The sequence below is a fragment of the Petromyzon marinus genome, chromosome 17 (assembly GCF_048934315.1).
Source record: "Petromyzon marinus isolate PM22_M1 ecotype Great Lakes invasive population chromosome 17, UKy_Petmar_22M1.pri1.0, whole genome shotgun sequence".
NCBI lineage: Eukaryota > Metazoa > Chordata > Hyperoartia > Petromyzontiformes > Petromyzontidae > Petromyzon > Petromyzon marinus.
The window spans coordinates 8,663,315-8,683,839 of NC_133683.1; the positions used below are offsets into that span (position 1 = coordinate 8,663,315).

Genomic DNA, 20,525 nt, shown 5'->3' on the forward strand with positions numbered 1-20,525 from the left:
CCTGCACCACAGCGTTCGCCACCGCAAATTTCGAAGGCATCCCCAAAAATTTCATACAACTCCCCGACGGTAATTCCAAACAACCTTTTTCCACTGAAATTTTAATTGGCATCTTTTGCAAGAAATCCGTGCCCAACAAACACGGTACCGCCAAGGCCGTTGAAACCAAAATCCTTCCCGTCACAATCAACTCCCCAATTTGAATTGTCACAACCACGCAGCCCATAATGCCCAAACTACCCCCGTTTGCCACTATGCATGGCCCTTCCACTGGCCCCAACGATCCAGGTGACGTCGGCAGCGACCGAAAAGTTTGCAACGAAATGAGAGTCGCCGACGCCCCGGTATCTACAATAACCCGTACCATAACACCTTGAATGCATGCCATCACATCCGACGATCCCGGCGCGGCCCCCAACACACGATGTACCAACGCGCCCCACGTATCCCGGCCATGCGTACTTTCCGAACCCGATGAATACGGCTGAGATGACGCGGATGAGTGATGTGGATAGGGCGGCCCTGTATTGAATGCATCTCGACTCACCCGGGATCCTTGGTCTTGGGGGAACCGCCCGCTGTAGTTCTTCGGCGCCAATGGAGGACCACCTCTCCGTCTCCAGCAGTCGCAGGCGAGATGACCCCTTCGCCCGCACTCGTAGCATGTCCGATGCACGCCGTCTCCATATACCCCGGGACGACGCCGTCGTTCTCCGGTCGACACCCCGGCCGCCGCTGCCATCGACGGCGTCTCGTCCACCACCACCGCCACCGTGCTCCCGGCCCCGGTAGGGGTCGTCAGCGACGGCTGCGTCACCGCCGCCGCTGGTTCATGTCATATGTCAAGGTTGACTTGTATGTTCCTGGCGATCAGCAACGACGACACGTCGTCGTCATCATCCTTGTCCGGGAGCGACAAGACAACTTTCAGCTCCTTCGCCAGCTGTAGCATCTTCTCTTGCAGCAGGGAGTCCCATCCCTCCTCGTCCATCGCCGGGTACGCAACCTGGGCGAGGGCCAGCAAGGCGCTGTGGAATGCCAGGGGGGACTCCGTGGCCTCCCGTTTCCTCTGTTGAAATCGACGTTTGGCGACCGACCGCGGCTCGTAGACTTTCCTCATTGCCGCAATAGCACCGTCCAATGTTTTTCTGACAGCGGCAGGGAGTCCGTTAAAAGTCGCCAAGGAGTCATCATCCAATGCCGTCGGCAGTGCTCGTAACGTGGCACTCTCCGTCCAATTCAGGGACTCGTAAGCCGCACGGAATCTTCGTATGAACGCCGTCCAATCTCCCACTTTGGCCTCAAATCATTGTACGTGTAGCCGTCATGGCGGTCCCGCCGACTGGTCGTCTTCGTCGTCAGAATCTTCCAACCGCTCCAGCTGAGCGGCAACCTCCGGCGGTAGACCCGGTACGGGTAGTTGAATGCGGTTCTCCGTCAAGAAGTTCCGGAACTCCTCTGACAACTTCTCCATCCTGGCCTCCCACTGGGTCATGAGGACTCGCCAATCATCTGGCGATCCCGGGCCTTCAGCACCACCCGAACCGCTGTCCCTATCCGGAGTACTGCCGGCCATCTGGCCAGGCTGTATATTGTCGTTGTCGCTGTCGCCGCCCGAGCCCACTGGCACATTTGTTTTCTTTGCCGCTCTTTTTGACATCGTGGCGTGTTCCGTACTTTTTCTGACACCAAATGTAGTGCCGTGAATTTACTCGGACGACAACCGCCTTTCTTCCACCGTCACTTTTATTTCCATCGTTCCGCACACACTATAATTTCTCCTCTCCGCGCTCCGCCAACACGAACACTAGAATTCCCCTCAGCACCGTCCGCTCATACTCCTTGTCTTCCCACACACAGTGGTTCTCTATCTATCTCCTCACACAGTGACTCGTCTATCTCTTCACACGCAGTGACTTTATCTATATCCGCACACACAGTGACTTGTCTATCTATTCACACACAGTGACTCGTCTACCTCTTCACACACAGTGACTTGTCTATCTATAACTCTCCCTGTACCTATCTCCCCCGTAACTACCCCTCTGCTAACGCTAACTCTCCCTATCGCTATTTACTGTCCTTTGGGTTCGGCTCTCAATCTATTCTTCCCTAACATTTGCCGGCTCTCCTCTTCGCATCTCTCGCTGCTCTCTCCACCTCTCGCCAACAACTCCCCAACAACAACTCAACTCCCGTCCAAATCACCTAGCGTTTTATCCCCTTTCCAATCAGCCTTAATTAATTGCCACGTGACTCGCTGGCATTTTTCCGCCAGCTCGCACCTGTCCAACGGTCCAGACTTCGTGACGCCGCCACTTAACGCTAACAGCCTCTCGACCAATCACAGCCCTCGTGCCATGACTCCCTTAATTACTTCGGTTTGTTTACGCCACCCGTGACTCCACCACCTGCTCGACCTTATGTGACCCACACGGCTTGTATGTCTGTATGTACTGTATATGGCCAATTTACCCATGCGTATCTTTTACTCCACTACAATAATAAAGGCGCGCTGCGGTTCTCACACCCCAGGTGACCCTGTCCATTCAAATGTTAGAATGCTATTTCGCATTGTTATTGGGGGGCCCTAATGCTACCTATGACAAAGGCGTACCGCCGTTTTCACGTTCCATGCCATGTGTGCGTAACTGCACCCGCGGCGGCCATGCGGCCTCCGCTGTGACCATGTAACTTTAATATCTGGTCATGGTGCTGCAGTGCATATCAGCTGCGGGGGAGATTGCCCAATTTCCCGGCCGCAGGAAACCATGAAACTTAATCCCATTAGGGGTTTCTGGAAGAAAACCTATCGGCCAGGTGATCTCCCCTTCCAGCTCTACGTAGGGTGTGTGTGCGTTCGTGCGGGGGGGGGGGGAAGCGAGACGCGCCGCGTCGGCGTTGTCACCCCCCGGTGGTAGTGTCGCGGCGCTGGGCACGGTCCCCGACGGAGCTACTTCGCCGTGGTGGCACCACACAGCACGACAAAGTTTAATGTCTACTGGCAATTTATTCCTCGATTAATGAAGCCAAACTATCTGTGTCAATGTGGACTAGCAGGGCAGATCTAACCTATCTCTCTACGGTCTAAGACTCAATTATCCTGACCTCTCCCTACTCACTCTCTCTATTAGATATTCCCCTTTGCCTTACCTCTCCTCTTCGTACATACGATCCGACCTCGTGGTGTTGGAAGTCGCGGAAAGACGAGGCTGCACGTGGCTTTTGCTGGGAACTGGAGCTGGCTGCTCTGCGACCCATCTCACGGACGTTCGAGTAGCAGGGGATGATCACTCCTCGGTCCCTCACTCCAACAGACCCCGGGCAAAAGAAGCTTTGCTCCTGATTTTTGTCTCTTTTTATCCTCTTACATCAAAGCTAACGCTCTTGGCCAATCAGGTCAGTCCACCCTCTCCGACACCCGCCCCCTATTGTTTAACCAAGTGCACGGCACACTGGATGTCCTCCTGTACCGCCCCAACACACGTATTGCCACGGCGAGGTCTCTGCACACATCGTGTGGAGACGAGGGCCCCCCCTCCCCCTTGCCTTCCTGTCGCTCGCTACTCTGCCCCACTCTCCACCTGCCTGCCGATCCGCATGTGCTTTGGGTGTTTTCTCATTGCGGTTCTCAGTGAGTTCGCTGTGGCCATACAATTTTAAGTTAATCCACGGCGCCGCAGTGTCATTCGGCCTGGGGGGGGTCTACCAATTCCCTGGCCCTGAGAAACTGTGGAGCACCCCCACGAGGGGGGCCCTCGGGTAAAAACTCAGGGGCAGGTGACCCCCCCCCCCCCCACAAGGCCCTACGTGAGTGCATGTGTGCATTCATGTGGGGGTGGTGGAGGAAGCGCTGTGACGGAAGCCGGGTGGCTTCTCTGCTACAGCACCCCCGCCGCAGGCATGGCTCCCACGGAGCGGCTTCGCTGTCGTGGCACCACAAGCGCGCTAACCATAGGTACACATACACGCGCTTGCTGCAGACACACAACTTTCAGAGTGTGTACAGCAGTAGACGACTGAAATAATAAGCAATGCTGCGCGAAGAACGCCTTAGACCTGCAACACATTGTATTTCACTTTACCCGCGATCAGCAGGCACACTCCGTTTCGCTTCCGCATACGCGGGTCACATGACAGATGTGACGTCACAGCTCACTTGCCGTGCAAAAAATATGTGCATTATTTAGCCCCCAACCAAAAACAATATAGAAAAGTTTTGCATGGTGTACAGTCTGGAAAGTACCCAGAGTCTGCAGAGTCTTCGAGATTGGTATGGTAAGTACGGTACAGTAAATACATTCACTTTTTAAAGTAGGACATTTATTGACTTGTACTGTGACGGGAGTGATGCACTGTGATGGGAGTGATGCACTGTGACGGGAGTGATGCACTGTGATGGGAGTGGTGGGAGTGATGCGCTGTGGTAGGAGTGATGCGCTGTGATAGGAGTGATGCACTGTGGAAGCTGAGCATTACCTCCTCGGGTATGGTTCCCTCTCCTGTGCAGAGTGGAAGTTGTGCCCATGGTCTGCGTGGGTTTCCTCCGGTCCGTCCCATAGCAAAATAAAACATTCAATGTAACTGGTTACTAGCCCGTCATCCCAAAGCTTAGATATTATGTTCAAATTACACCTCGTGAAAAATTAGCAAGACTCTCCTAAATAAGTTTACAGTCGATCATCGATTATCCCAGCTGCTTCCAACATTATCCAACGAAACCGGCGACACCACTCCAAAGGCTGTAACCAGTCCAGCTTTCAAGAATGCGTGCATAACAATAAAAGCTACACTTGATTTCAGTGTCAAATATTATATATATACTATGTACATTATACACTACATACAAGCCCGGCGGTGGTTAGTTTTCCACCAATCAAAGGGCTGCCAGGTGAAAATTAGCATGTTAAAGATAGATTTGCATGTTAATGGAAGATCGCAGAGCCGCAACCAAGTCACTTCGCGCGCCGATCCCTTAGTCGCGGCTCTGCGATCTATTGTGGGGGCTGATGCCCCCCTCCTCCTCTCCCCCTTCCTCCTCTTCTCCTTCCCGCCGGACTGCCACCGATCAGGTGATCGGCCTCCCCGCATCCGCGTCCTCTCTGTGGGGCATGCCTGGTGGCTGGTTCTCCACCACCTCGCGTTATTCTGCCTCCCTCGCCCGCGTAAACCACCACTCACGCTGCGGTGGCAGCGTGCACGCGCACAACCGTACCTGCTGCTCACCACGTGCACGCGCAGCCACCGTACCTGCTGCGGTGGCTGCGTGTACGCGCGTGCCTGCTCAAGTTGCTTGCGACGGCTCGCGCTAAAAATAGCGCGGCTGCTGTGCGAACGCGGGCACAGGTAATGAGTTACTCCGCAACGCAGCCTCACTCACACGCACGCTCGAATTACGCACTACGCCGACATCCTTAATGCGATCGTCGCTCTGCGGACACACTACATAAAGTGCGCTGTGTGAATACGCACGCGAGCACAAGTGTAGTGTTGCAGATTCTAGAGACGGATCTTATTTATAACACACAAAAGTAACAGCCAGCTATACAGCCTAGGAACACAAGCCTACGGCTAGCGTGCCTGACACCGGGTATGCTCTCAGGTCCTCCGGCTATGTATTTCCTAGGGGAGGCTATCTGACCTGAACTAGTCAGGGTACTGGTCCCAACCACTGGCCCGCTCGGACCCGGCCATGATAAGGACGTCGGGCCGGGGGTTCCCAGGGTCTCACCACTGAGCCACACAGAGTCCCAGCCCTGACAAGGGCAGCGGGGCTAGGGGGTCCCAGGGTCCTAACTGGCTTGCTCCGTCTTCTGTCTTCAACTGGCCCCGAGCCTGTAGAGAGGTCCGCCTTTTATACACCTCCAAACCGAGGGGCGGGATCCGAGGGATCCTAGGACACCCCGCAGCCCCCTCCCCCCAAGAGGGGCACCAGGGGATCAGCCTGTTGTATATGCCCCCCCCCTTTTTCATCTTAATATTAACAAGTAATTTTTCGATACATATTTCTATTTTTTTATTTTAATAATGAATAAAAACACCAAACCAGGCCTCAGCATGGCATGTGGAGGTCATATTTACCACGACCCACTAACACGATTTTGACGTTCAGAGCCCTCCCAGGGTCAGAGGGAGCAGATAGAGAGCAGAGCACAGCGGATTGCAAGGGGCTGACGTAAACACAAAGCCAGGGTCACTGGGAGTTTGCGTTAGACTAGATCTAGTTAAGTCAAAAAGCTAATTGGTTCTGCATTACTATTAAAGTAACTTAAAGTCGGAATTTAACGACAGGGTAGGCTAAAGTTATTGATCTTCACACCCACTTCAATTGAACCCTGCCACAAGCTACCTCAAAGTAACCATCACCCGTCTATTAATTTAATATGAAATGTATTTACATATTTTAATAATTTCTATACGACTTGACCCGAAGCCTATAACAATCAGGTTTTCCTAAGTCAACATGAATGCTCTAATCCACCCATAAGCAAATAATAAGCAGGGTTAAAGAGTAGAGAGGAAAAGAAATGTAAGCGCACAGCAAAACTGCAACGTAAGCAAAGGGCGATGTTAAACCCAGGATCGGAGAGAAAGGGAGATCCCGGCCGTCTTTGTATCCCCGCAGCGCGGGGTAGGAGTGTGTATACGTTCAGGGAAACACGAGTCAAACACCACAACGGGAAGCTGACCCAGACCTTGGATTAATACAGAATCATAACTGTGGAACTCTGATTAAAGGAAATGTTAACTTAAAACTTTTTAACCATTTCTTTGTGCGTCGTGGAAAGTCGGAGGGAATATCGCCCCTCCCTCCAGGTTGTGCACCCAGACAGAGAGGCGCCTTCGAGACAGTTTATAACATTTGATTGTTTTACTTGTGGGTTTTATGGTAGGAGTATGACAACGGAATATACCGTGGGTGATGCACACAATGACACACACTGACACACGTACGGACACACACACGGACGCAGATACATACGGACAAATCCTGAAACAGCAAAAATCATCGAAAGAAACCCCGCCTTGTGGGCAGGATCCGAGTGAAGGGATTTTTGAGCATAAAAAGAGGATCCTGAGCATTGAAACCTCAGTTCGACCAGGGGGTCGACTCAGGAGCGAGCTGCCACCAGCGGGTCGGCTCGACTCGTCCGCAGTTCATCGGAACTCAGCTGAGTTCGATCGGCTCACCGGAGCCGGCCATCGGGGGCTCGACTCATCGGAGCGGCTCCCCATCTCATCTGCAGGCGGGCAAGACCCGCTTGACAGCTCAACTCGCCCCTGCGTGGGTCAGCCTCTGCCGACGCGGAGGTCTCTGCTGCCGCCGGGGTGGTGAGGGTCGCTGTTTGGCGACGAGGCTACGTGCACACCGTGCATCGCCAGCCAAGTGCGCACCCGGGTCAACACTCAACCACCGTGCACGCTGCGAGCGAGCTGTGGGCGCCATCTACCGACCGCGTTCTGAACTGCAGCAGCGTATCGACGACATCCGAATCCGTTCACCACGGTGACCGCCGAATCGACTGATACGTATGACGCGCACCGCCCCCTCACCACACGACAAGCAGGCGTCTGTTTGACACAAAGATCGACTCCGAACACTGACTATTCAAAACAATTCATGTCACTCAAACATACACGGGTCCTTAACCAGAAGCCAACACTCAAGTCTATCGGCCATCAGTGGCTGTGAAGGCGTCACAACGAGACCGAGGGACAACCACCCGTCGTTATAAGTATATCCATAGTTGTTCTCTTTACTATTTAGTGGGCTGTACTCTTAATCGCATAAATATTCAACAGATCCATCAATACGAATTGATTTTTGACACCTTCTTCCGTAGAGCCACGCTCTTGTGGGGAAGGGTGTGTCCCACCAGATCCTCATCAGGCGATTTGGTCCACAATTAATTAAAACTTGGTATCAGGTAAGATCTTCAGGGGAAAGGAGCACACCATCGCATGCCCTTACTCCAAGCCATTATGTAGTCAGATAATCTGCCGATGTATCTGTTCAGATTTGTGCCTTTAAGAATAATAACTGTTTTAATTGTTTTTCTTATCGCCGTATAATCTTTAAAGTACCTTTCGTTTGTAATCGCCGCACGTACTCGCGTACTCTACAGAATAATCACCTGTTCTGTGACCCAGTGTGCTAACGTGATAAGGGTTGCATATGATCTATGATCAATAACGAGTGCGATACTGCGGGAACAATTCAAGTATAATCATTCATTATAAAGTTAAGGTTTTTGTTTAGTATAGCATTTGCATGTTCTAATAACTCTCTCTCACTAACAACCATCGCTTTATGCGGGGTCCATGTGTTATCAAAGTGAAATCGTACAGTCGTTGATGATACTGTCTTGATACCGTGTGGATACCGTGTTGAAGTTCCGAGATTGAGAGTTCACATACATATTATATTCTTAGCTCTTTCGGTAAAGTCACGTTGAAGGGAAACAATAAAATAATAATATATATAAAACAATAAAAATTCTCACGACGTTTCGACCATAACACAAACGGTCATCATCAGGTGTGGCGGTTTGCATACATTTATTTATTTTTAAACGGTGTATTTATTTATTTAAAAACCGTCAGCGCCACACGCAGCGATTTGGCAGTTTATTTAGAATGACTAGTCCATCTATGTTCTGAAAAGAGGAGGGGGGAGACGAAAAATTAATGTATGCTGTCTGAAAGCCACTGTAAGCGTGAACAATCAATTAAGACCTGAAATGGTTTATCAAATCTTTCCAATGATTGCTAAGCCAGAATCCATCTTCTCGGTTGAAATTGTCTATGTGCTTGTATATGTGGATAGCCTCATGAACGAATCTCTCATGGTAGCCAGATGGCTTACAAAGAACCTCTGTCTTGGAAAAGTCAATGTCATGTGAGCCTACTGAATTATAACAATGATCTGCCACGGCCGAGGTGTTGGTCCTACCGTGTTTAAGGTCTGCTTTGTGTTCATGAATGCGGTCCGAGACATGGCGTTTGGTTTCTCCAATGTAACTACTACCACAGAGGCAACTTAGTTTGTAGACACCAGGGTACTGTATGTCCGGAATCACATCTTTTACAGACGGAACCAGATCACGGCTTTTATGTAATGTGTTGAAACGGACCTGGATCTTGTGTTTATTCAAGATTTTGGAGATCTTTTTTGTGATCCCCGCAATGTAGGGTAAAGTAATGGTTTTGAAAGGCTCCTCAAGAGGGTCCTTCTTCATGGTTTGGGTGATAGCTTTGCGGATTGTATAGTCGGAGTAACCATTAGCCTTAAAGAGCTTGGTGTACGTGCTTGAGTTCACTGCCTATGTGTTCCTGGTCGGATATGCATTGGGCTCTATGATACAGAGTCTTAATGAGAGAATTCTTCTGTGATGGATGGTGGTGGATTCTGGCTTAGCAATCATTGGAAAGATTTGATAAACCATTTCAGGTCTTAATTGATTGTTCACGCTTACAGTGGCTTTCAGACAGCATACATTAATTTTTCGTCTCCCCCCTCCTCTTTTCAGAACATAGATGGACTAATCCTTCTAAATAAACTGCCAAATCGCTGCGCGTGGCGCTGACGTTTTTTATAAAAAAAAATACACCGTTTAAAAATAAATAAATTTATGCAAACCGACACACCTGATGACGACCGTTTGTGTTATGGTCGAAACGTTGTGAGAATTTTTATTGTTTTATATATATTTTATTATTTTATTGTTTCCCTTCAACGTGACTTTACCGAAAGAGCTAAGAATATGAATTACTGCATTCACGAAAGCTTTAAATCAAAATACATATTATATTCTTAGTTTTTTCGGTAAAGTCACGTTGAAGGGAAACAACAAAATAATAAAATATATAAAACAATAAAAAAAATTCTCACGACGTTTCGACCATAACTCATGGTCGTCTTCAGGTGTGTTGGTTTGCATAAATTTATTTTTAAACGGCGCATTTATTTATCTGAAACCGGATTCCCACCACCATCCATCACAGAAGAATTCTCTCATCAAGACTCTGTATCATAGAGCCCAATGCATATCCGACCAGGAACACATAAGCAGTGAACTCAAGCACGTACACCAAGCTCTTAGGGCTAATGGTTACTCCAACTATACAATCCGCAAAGCTATCACTCAAACCATGAAGAAGAACCCTCTTGAGGAGCCTTTCAAAACCATCACTTTACCCTACATTGCGGGGATCACAAAAAAGATCTCCAAAATCTTGAATAAACACAAGATTCAGGTCCGTTTCAACACATTACATAAAATCCGTGATCTGGTTCCGTCTGTAAAAGATGTGATTCCGGACATACAATACCCTGGTGTCTACAAACTAAGTTGCCTCTGTGGTAGTAGTTACATTGGAGAAACCAAACGCCATGTCTCGGACCGCATTCATGAACACAAAGCAGACCTTAAACACGGTAGGACCAACACCTCGGCCGTGGCAGATCATTGTTCTAATTCAGTAGGCTCACATGCCATTGACTTTTCCAAGACAGAGGTTCTTTGTAAGCCATCTGGCTTCCATGAGAGATTCGTTCATGAGGCTATCCACATATACAAGCACAGAGACAATTTCAACCGAGAAGATGGATTCTATCTTAGCAATCATTGGAAAGATTTGATAAACCATTTCAGGTCTTAATTGATTGTTCACGCTTACAGTGGCTTTCAGACAGCATACATTATAAAAAATTTCGTCTCCCCCCTCCTCTTTTCAGAATATAGATGGACTAGTCCTAAATAAACTGCCAAATCGTTGCGCGTGGCGCTAACGTTTTTATAAATAAATAAATGCGCCGTTTAAAAATAAATTTATGCAAACCAACACACCTGAAGACGACCATTTGAGTTATGGTCGAAACGTCGTGAGAATTTTTTATTGTTTTATATATATTTTATTATTTTGTTGTTTCCCTTCAACGTGACTTTACCAAAAAAACTAAGGATATGAATTACTGCAGTCAAGAAAGCTTTAAATCAAAATACATATTATAGTTAAGGTTTAATTAGAAAATAAATTGATTAATACAGAAGTGGCCGTGTGATTCTCTCCTGAAATTTTCGCGTAAGATCTGTATCCTGCGATGAGATATGAACTCGGGAGCCTAAACTATTAACACACCAATCCACACTCATTAAACTTTAAAGCGAATGATATGAACTTGGGACCAAAAATATGAACACTCGGGGAGTGTTAAAGCGAGAATCATTGTATTATGCTGATCAATAATACGAAGTTAGACGAGGCCGAATTGACACTAGGGTAACTGCACACGATTGATTGCGTTATCCTGATTGATAACCCCACCTCGTCAACGAGGCGGGGCCTGATTATCATAAAGGCTATCATTAACACAACCACACCCACTCGTATAAATTAATACGATTACCTCTCTAATTAACATAGTTTATATGCATAATTACACGAATTAAGATAATTTCGGATTAATTATGCAAATTTCGAATTTCATTTAATTTTCATTATTTTTCATCAATTTTCACACACCCACATATACAACAAGCCCCTACACAAGCACCGGGCACAACGACGATCGTATTGATGATAATATTTGCGTGTTATTCCGCCGTGTAAACATGCACAGCGAGCACACGCACCGGGCACAACGACAATCGTGTTGATGATAATATTCGCGCGTTAATCCGCTGTGCAAACATGCACGTGAACGTCAACGATCGTTTATGATTGAATACACGCCGATCGTCACACGTACGCACGTACTCGCATCACCCCTACGCTCTCCCCACACACACAGAAACCACGTGGCGTCGTTGCTCTGTGCTAAAGTTTATTACTGGCTCGCCCGAAGAAAAAAAACGGTGTGTGACCCGGAGCAAAATACACAGCGAGCAGCATCCCACCTATTTCTATCCAAACCCTCGGGAAACCCTCACGCTATTCCTCACCTCTCGGACGTACTCACGGTATCTCATGGACGCGATGGGCGTTGGAGGGACGAGGGTCCGAGAGGTCTCTGCCTGGGTTTAGTTGTAGCTGCACTCGCCAGTGTCCCTCGGACGCTACGAGCGGCTGGGAGTCCGATGGGGTCGCTGGCTGACTCGAGGAGAACTGCCCTAACATTTTTCCTCTTCCCTCCTTTTATCGCTTCTCCATTCAAAAATCCCTGGCCAAGTAATTTTGCCCTCCCAACCGTTACCCTCCCAACCGATGCCCCACCCCCACCTGTCGTTTTCCCTTTCTCTTGCTCTCCAAACCCATTGTCTACGTGACTGTCCTACTCCTCGTGCTTCCCGTGTTGCTCGCTGGTGCCCAGCCTTCTCTTTTTTTCTTAGTCAGTTTGGGAACTTCCCTCCCACCTGCTCTTGCGCGTTGCTGTTTTTTGGCTTTAGTCAGCTCGCTTAGTGTTTTGCTCTCCCCATGGTCCTATTCTCCTATGTTTGGTGTGTTCTCATTGCAGTTGCTCAGTGAGCTCACCGTGGCCATACAATTTTAAGTTAATCCACAGGGCCGCAGTGCAATTCGGCCTGGGGGGGGGTCGGCCAATTTCCTGGCACTGGGAAACTGTGGGACGTCCCCACGAGGGGTCCCTCGGGTAAAAACCCAGGGAACCAGGGGACCCACCCACGAGACCCTACATGGGCACATGTGTGTGTTTAGTGGGGGTGTGCGTGCGTTCGTGTGGGGGGGTGCGAGGGGATAGAAGTGCTGGCAGAGTTGCTCCTTTGCTGTGGCACCACATAGCCCCCCGAGGTGCCCGTCCCTGTACCAGGTTGACTGGAGCACCTTGCCTGGGCCGCCCCCACGAGGTAGCGACGCGGAGTCCACAGGTCCCCCTCCCGCCCCCCGGCATCTGCGGACTGGGGAACAAACTCAGGGGCAGAGGGGTTTTGGAGCCGCCGCCCTCGCCGCCTCCTGGCCAGGCTGGGGCCTCCTGGGGGCTAGGGTCCTGCGGGGCCCATATATGGTGCGAAGCCTCCGAGTATGGGGGGTGCGGGGATCCCTGGATTTTGGGGTACCCGAACGGCAGGGGTCTCTCTCGCCGGGGCTGCCCTCCATGGTTTTAATCGGCGGACGTTGACCACCGTCTCCCGGCTCCTCTCCCCGCCTTGGATCAGCATCGTCCAGGGGGAGATCTGCCGCACCACGGTCCAGGGCCCGCGCCAGTAGGTGGTCAGTTTCCCCACCTGTCCAGCCCCTATGCACGGGGTGTGCAGCCACACCATAGAGCCCGCTGAGTAGAAGGGGGGCTGCATACGGGGTCGGGCGCCCTGCTCTTGCCGCTGATGTGCGGCCCTCCCCCTGTTGGTAAACCCGGCCACGGGCCCCTCGTAGGGTCCCTATCAGGTGCTCCACGGGCTGGCTCCCTTCCTCTGGTTGCAGTGGGGGAACGCCAAACAACAGATCTGTGGGTAGGCGAGACTCACGACCAAACATCATTAGGAATGGGGTCTGTCCCGTAGATGTGTGTACCGTGGTGGCATAGGCGAACAGGGCATAGGGGAGGTGCTCATCCCAATCTTGTTGATTGGCGGCCGCCATACGTTTGAGCTTCCCGGCTAAGGTCTGGTTCATACGCTCCACCATATGCCGTAATTCGGTCCTTCTCCCGGCACAGTGCCTGAAATAGCTCTGCCTCGAACTCACTACCCTGGTCAGTAATGACTTGTTCGGGGATCCCATGTTTAAGCACGTAATGCTCCACAAATGCCCGGGTGACCACAAGGGCCGTTTTGTCGGGGATGGCTACCGCCACTGGATATCGCGTGAAATATTCCATCGCTACAAGGATATACCGGTTGCCTCGGTGGGATCGTGGGAATGGCCCCTGTAGGTCGATCCCAACTAGCTGGTTCGCCCGGCTGACGCGGAACGGCCTCAGGGGCACCTGATACCGTGCCGGTTTCTGCCCGCACTGCTGGCAAGCGCGGCAGCCCTGTACCCAGGCGGCCACGTCTTGCGCCAATTTGGGCCAGAGATACTGGCGATGCAGGGTCTCTCGTGCGCCGTTCCCCATCATGGCCCCCGAGCGGGTGGTCGTGCACCAACCGTAGCAGCTGAGGCTGCACCTGGGCGGGAACACAGATGCACCCCGGCTGCCCGGCTTCGGTTAGTTCCCGCACCACCCAGTTCTCTACACACAACCTGGCATACAAACCACTCCAGGGTCCCTGCAGGGTGACCTTTTCCTCCCGTAGGGCCGCCTCCACTGTCGCCAGGTCTGGGTCCCGCTGCTGGGTCTGTCTCAGCTGCTCGTCATCCAGGCCCGGGAACGCACAGCCGATGTCCTCTTGGATCTGACCGGGTGGGGTTGAGCGGCCTGTCGGCCCCAGGCGTATGGGCTCCGTGCCCGCCGGACGGTCCACTGAGTCCCTGGCTCCTTCTGCAGGGGTCTCAGTGGCACACACAGCACTTTCGCTCCCCAGAGGGGGCTTAGTCTCAGGGCGCTCCAGGGGGGTCATTGCCTGTCGGCAACGTCCCCCTGTGAAGCACGGGCAGGCCTCCTCCGCCCTCATCTCGGCACACACCGCGGGTCGCCTTGACAAGGCGTCCACGTTGGCGTGCGTCTACCCAACCCTGTACTTGATTTGCAGGTTATATTCCTGCAGCTGCGTCACTCACCGGGCCATTTGCCCCCGCGGTTCCTTGAATGTGAGGAGGAACTGCAGAGCATAATGGTCAGTGCGCACGTGACATTTCCTGCTGTACAAATACGGCCGTAACTGCTTACACGCGAAAATCACGGCATACAGTTCCTGACGGGTCATGCAATAATTCAGTTCAGCCCCCCTCAGGGTTCGGCTGGCGTATACGATGACCCGCTCTGTCCCATCGTGCACCTGTGACAAGACCGCTCCCAGGCCACTGCTGCAGGCGTCAGTTTCCAAAATAAAATCGGTGTAAAAGTCAGGGAAAGCCAGGGTGGGGTTATGGGTGAGGTGGTCCTTGAGGGTGGTGAAGGCTGTCTGGCAGGCCTCCGTCCACTGATAGGGGTTCTTAGGGGAAGTGAGTTGGGTGAGGGGGCGTGCAATCTCGCTGAATCCCTTCACAAATCGGTGATAATAAGTGGTCAGCCCCAAAAATGACCTGATCTCCATCAGGTTCCTCGGCCGTGGCCATTCCACTACGGCACATACCTTTTCTGGGTCGGTGCGCACCCCTGCCTCGCTGCCGCGGTGTCCGAGGTACCCAACCTCGCGCTGCACAATATGACACTTACGCGACTTGAGCTTGAGATGGGCTGCTCGCAGTCGTTGGAACACCTCCCGTAACCTGGACCAGTGCTCAGACAGGGACCTACTGAGCACTACCACGTCATCCAGGTAAATTAGGCACTGTTCCCATTGCAAGCCCCGCATCACCAACTCCATCAACCATTGGAATGTTGCAGGGGCGTTAGTGAGTCCGAACGGAAGCACTCAGAACTCGAACAGTCCCATCGAGGTGGTAAATGCAGTCTTTTACCGATCCTCCTCCGCCATCTCCAACTGCCAGTACCCGGATGCTATATTGAGGGTGGAAAAATATAGCGCCCCTGCGAGGCTGTCAAAGGTGTCATCGATGCGGGGGATGGGGAAGGCGTCGCCGAGGGTAACCGCGTTCAACTTTCGATAATCAACACAAAACCGGGTCGACCCATCCTTTTTCGTCACCAGTACAACCGGGACAGACCAGGGGCCTGCTGAGGGCTGGATTATGTTATCGCGGAGCATATTTACGACTGCCCCTTTAATCTGGGCCCGTTCAGGTGCACCCACTCGGTATGCGGGGAGTTTGGGTCGGGCTGCACCGGTGTCAAATTGGTGCTTAACGAGGTCTGTCCGGCCCACATCCGAATCATGCTCACTGAACACGTCGGCGTACTCCCACAGTAACCCTCGTAACTGATCGGCCTCCCCCTTGGGTAAATCTGCCCAGGGTACATATAGTGCGTCAAGCGGCTCTGGGAGTCGGGCCGACTCGCCAGGCCAGGTCCTGGTTGTCCTCGGGGCGGCAGGGGTCCTCAGCCCAGAGGGCAAATACCGAGCTGTTAGAGTGGCGTGCGTGCAGGGGGTGTACAGTGGCTACCGCAGTGCGCCATTGCAGCGCTGCTGGAGTACTGTGCGGGTCAAATATCCGCATAAACAGTCGGCCCCGATCCGCGTTTACCAGCTTGGCTGACCCCACAACCCCATACCGTGCCGCCAACTCCGGGTGAGGAGTCAGCATTACCTCACCTGATGGTCGGTGTGCGGGGTCAGTGGAGGGTGTTGCCACCGGCACCAGCATCTCTGCGAGCGGCCCGATGGTAACGGCCGACACCAGGGTAGCAGCCATGGGTGTGAAGCGGGGCGATCCGGCTCCTGTCCCAAGAACGGAATCCGCTCTCCGCTGCCTTCCACGGTGGCGCATCGCTGGCGGGGCTGTACATTGAGCCCCAACTTTTCCAAGAGGTCGGTACCTGCAATACACTCATGGCACAACACGCTCGAAATGTAGAATTCTTGGTCACACACCTGGCGTCCGAGACGGACCTCCAGGGTGACTCTCCCCAGCAGTCCCATCCCGGCTCCACTCGCCATGTGCAGCGCGTGGTTCGGGGCCTGTAGGCGGCCCACGTTAACCCCGACCACGTTGCAGTGTGCGAGGCGACCGCCCCCGTGTCCAACAGAATCCGGGTACGCCACCCGTTCACCTGTCCTTCCACCAGCGACGTGGCCCCCGTGATTCCCGCCACCAGCTCCCGCAGTGTTGTTGTCGGTATCTGCGTGGTCACTCGCTCACCATTATTATCATCTATTTGTGTAGGGACCGCGTCGATTGCGCCTCTAGTTGGTACGCTCTCTAGGGGGCGTTGGCGGATTTAACCCTGGCGCGTGTCTAGCGCGGGCGATCTGAGGACAGTCTCTCACGAGATGCCCTCGACGGTCGCATAGGTAACAAGCCCGGGGAAGGTGGTGGCTCCGTAGGAGGCCCCCTGCTCACTCTCTCTTCCCCCCCCCCCCCCCCGATACGCGTCTGCCCAAACTCTGACTCTAATCGGGACACCCGCCCGGTCAGCCCTTCTACCGTGCAGCGTAGCTCTCCCATCTCGGATTGGATTGTCTCAACTGTAGACTGCAGCTTGGTCATATTTCGGTTCGCCTCCCCGCGTACTCGGGTTACTTCCTCGCTCACTTGGGTTACCTCCCCGTGTACTTGGGTTACCTCCCCGCGCAAATGGGTCACATGGCTGGCAATATCCTCTATGCCAGTCTGTAGCCCCACCACCCATCCTGGAGCTGTCTCGCAGGGTCCCGGAGGCTCCTTGCCCCCCCCCCCCCCCCCCTTGCCATCCTGGCGAGCTCCTCTTCCTCCTCAGAAAGAAGGCTTGCGATGGCGCGCTCCCGTCCCAGCCCTTGGAACTGCGCGCGCTCACTGGCGAGTCGCATGCACGTGCGCGCTCAACAAGAGTGTTAAAGGGGAGGTGTGCGCAGCTTACATCGGGCTGCCACCACGAGGTGCCAGCCAAATATCGCTGGACCTTCTCGGCGGTGAGGTCCTCAATTTGTGCCACAGCACGGATGCTGCCAGGATGTTAGTGACAAGCACTCGGCCCCTCGATTGTGTCGGCCAGCTCGGTTCAGTTGTTCAGAGCGACGTGTGGTTTCCCCAGGTAAACCCCCAGGTACTTGACTCCGTTGTCCTGCCAACTGACTCCTCCAGGGAGGAGCACAGAGCGAACGCCACCTCGTGACCCCAAACACAGGGCCTCGCACTTGGCCCAGTTGACCCTGGCGGAGGAGGCCCTCTCGTACACTGCAACCACCTGGCAGAGCGCGGAGACGTCATACGCGTCGTTGAGCACGTCGCATATGCCATCTGCGTAAGCCGAGAGCTTGACGACCGTGTTCTCAGGTCAGACGGATTTCGTCTCAAGTGGCGTAGCAGTGGCTCAATGGACATGGTGTACAGCAGCCCCGAAAGGGGGCATCCCTGTCTGACCCCCTTTGTCACAGGGAAAGGGGCCCCGAGCCGCTGGTTTATCTTCAAGAGGCTGGATGTGCCCGTGTACAGGAGCCTAACGTGCGAAATGAAGGCTCACCCTGTCAAAGGCCTTCTCCTGATCCAAGAAGAGGAGGCCCAAGTCCATGTTGTGCGCTTCTGCAAGGCAGATGATGTCTCTGACCGTACCGATGTTCTCGTATATGCACCATCCGGGGATGCAATAAGACTGTTCCGGCAGGATCAGCTGACCCAGCACTGTCTTGAGACGGTTTGCCAGCACCTTGGAGAAGATTTTGTATTCAGCGCACAAGAGGGACACGAGTCGCCAATTCTCGATGAGGCGCAGGTCCCCCTTCTTTGGTAGCAGGGAGAACACTGCTCTCCTGCATCTCTGTGGGAGTTCATCCTTCTGCAGGCTCTCCGTCAACAATTGCAGGAGTGGAGGGCCAAGCTCGTCCCAGAAGGCCGCATAAAACTCAACCGGTAGGCCGTCAATCCCCGGGACTTTACCAGATGCGAGCCCTTTCACAGCAGTGTGGAGCTCCTGCAGGGTGACGGGGCTGTCCAGACGATCCCACTCGGGGACTCCTAAGGTAGGGCCCCCGTCCAGTAGCTCCTGGACAGCCTCGTCGTGTATGATTTCGGCGGCCTTGGCGGTCTCGCGCTCAGATGTGGCTGTTTGTCCATCTAGGGATTCGCAAACTGGAAATGTAGTTGGTGTTGGTCGGTGCTTTGTTTAGCGGAAGAAAAACTTAGAGGGAGAGTCCTTCTGTGACAAGTGTTGCATCTTTTAGCACACAAAAGCACGATGTGCCTGCTCGTCCGTGATGGACCTGAAAAGCCGCTGCTCCTCCAAAGGCAGCTGAAGCTGCCTTTGGCAGGCAGCCACTGAGCCCAAAAGGCTTTGAAGATTTCCCTGAAGTCAATGTTAAGCAGCTGGATGTTGAGTCTCCAGTAGGCACTGTGCTGCTCCACTCTGAGAATTCACAGCAGCACGGAGACCAGGTGGTGATCAGAAAACCCGGAGGGAATGATTTTACTGTCCCCGAGCAGGTTAACGCTGCTTGCGTTGACGTACAGTCGGTCGAGCCTGGCAAGGCTTATCCTGCCTTGAGAGCCGCAGCGGCACCAGGAGTACTGCCGCTGGGCTGGATGCTGTAGTCGCCACACAGATCCAGTCTCCGCACGAGGTCGGCTAGCAGCCGTGCGGATTCAGGGTGAGGTTCGGCGGTGTTGTGGTCAAGAGTCGGGTTGAGGGTGCAGTTGAAGTCTCCCCCCACGACGGTGAGCACGTCGTCCACGTCGTCTGTTGCAAGCGCTTCCCGCAGCACGCCGAAGAAGAACTTCCTCTCGGGGGCCCTGCTCAGCGTGTACACCTTAAAGCACCTGAGGTTGGAGTTATTCAGGACGAAGTTGACAGAAATCAAGTGACCTTTTATGATTTATTTGAAGGAGACATTCTCTGGTGCAACCACGAACTGAGCACAATCGCCACGCCAGCGAGGTTGTCCTCGACGTGGCTGAAGAAGGCCCGGCCACCTAGGAAAGGCTGGCATTGAGCCTCCAAAGTGGCATCGAGGCGAGTTTCCTCAAGGAGAGTCACATCTGCTTTGTGTTCCCCGACAAAGCGGCAGATCTGGTCCCACCTCTTGTCACTGCGAGCGCTGTTACAGTACAGACTAGCAACCTTAATGGCTGAAGCCATCATGTTTTTGTATGGTGGTAGTAGTGGTAACAGTAGCTGTGGGGGGTGGGTTACTTCTGAGCAGAAGTAAGCTCCCTCTTCGCCTTGCGCATGAACGCTTTTAGGCAGTAGCATTCCTGTGTCGTGAAACCAAACCTGTCGCAGTTGCGGCAAATTGGTTGAGATGCTTTGAGGAAAGCGGTGAGGTCAGGGAAAACAGCCCCGACCCTGACTTTACGCTTCCTGAAAGTTTGCCCTAGGAAGCTGTGGATGTCCCCAGGTGAGTAATCGCACTCGCCGTTGACTTGTGAGTAGCTGACCTCACTCATGTTGTCCTCTCCTTCGGTCTCCGACACCTCGTCTTCAGAGTCCTCTAGGTCGTCAAACTGCGATTCGACAGAAACCTCTTTTGCCGTTGGTGATGGCAGGGCCCCATCGAGAACAGGGTGGCTGCCCTCTGGTAGTGGAGCTTCTGTTGCTTTCCTTTTGGGTGAGGTGAGCCGGCCTTCGTCGCCTTTCTGCAGTGTGGCGCCATTAGGCGCCACACCGGCTGGTGGTGGTTCCTCTTGCCCTGAGGATGCTGAGGCGGCGTGCGGTGGTGGCGGCGGCACTTTTCCCACCGTGCTGTCCTCAGGCAGGTCGCCATCGAGCATATCTTCATATTCATCTCCCGCAGCACTGTCTAGGATGTCGCTCGCTGGGAGACATTGCTCGTCCTGCTCTGCGACTTTTGGGTAGGGCTCATGATCAGCGGTGGCCGTGCGCTTTGGGTTAGGGCCCGCGTGGCCTTCTCCGCTGTGGCCAGGCTTCACCCTGCGCTTGGCGGTTTTGCGCGACTAGCCGCCGAGTCAGTGGCCTGCTGCAACAGCTGCTGCAA

General features: G+C 53.0%; 1 protein-coding gene across 2 annotated transcripts in view; it reads right to left on the bottom strand.

Annotated features, from left to right (window-relative positions):
* Window positions 1–11,818: 11,818 nt before the first annotated feature.
* The window catches only part of LOC116943384 (uncharacterized), a 326,779-nt gene continuing 318,072 nt past the window's right edge, over window positions 11,819–20,525 (bottom strand). For both annotated transcript variants that reach the window (XM_076067591.1, XM_076067590.1), the window contains one exon: window positions 11,819–16,438. In XM_076067591.1, the coding sequence (XP_075923706.1) occupies window positions 15,931–16,438 (508 nt within the window). In that variant the 3' untranslated portion in view covers window positions 11,819–15,930. The remainder of the gene's footprint in view (window positions 16,439–20,525) is intronic.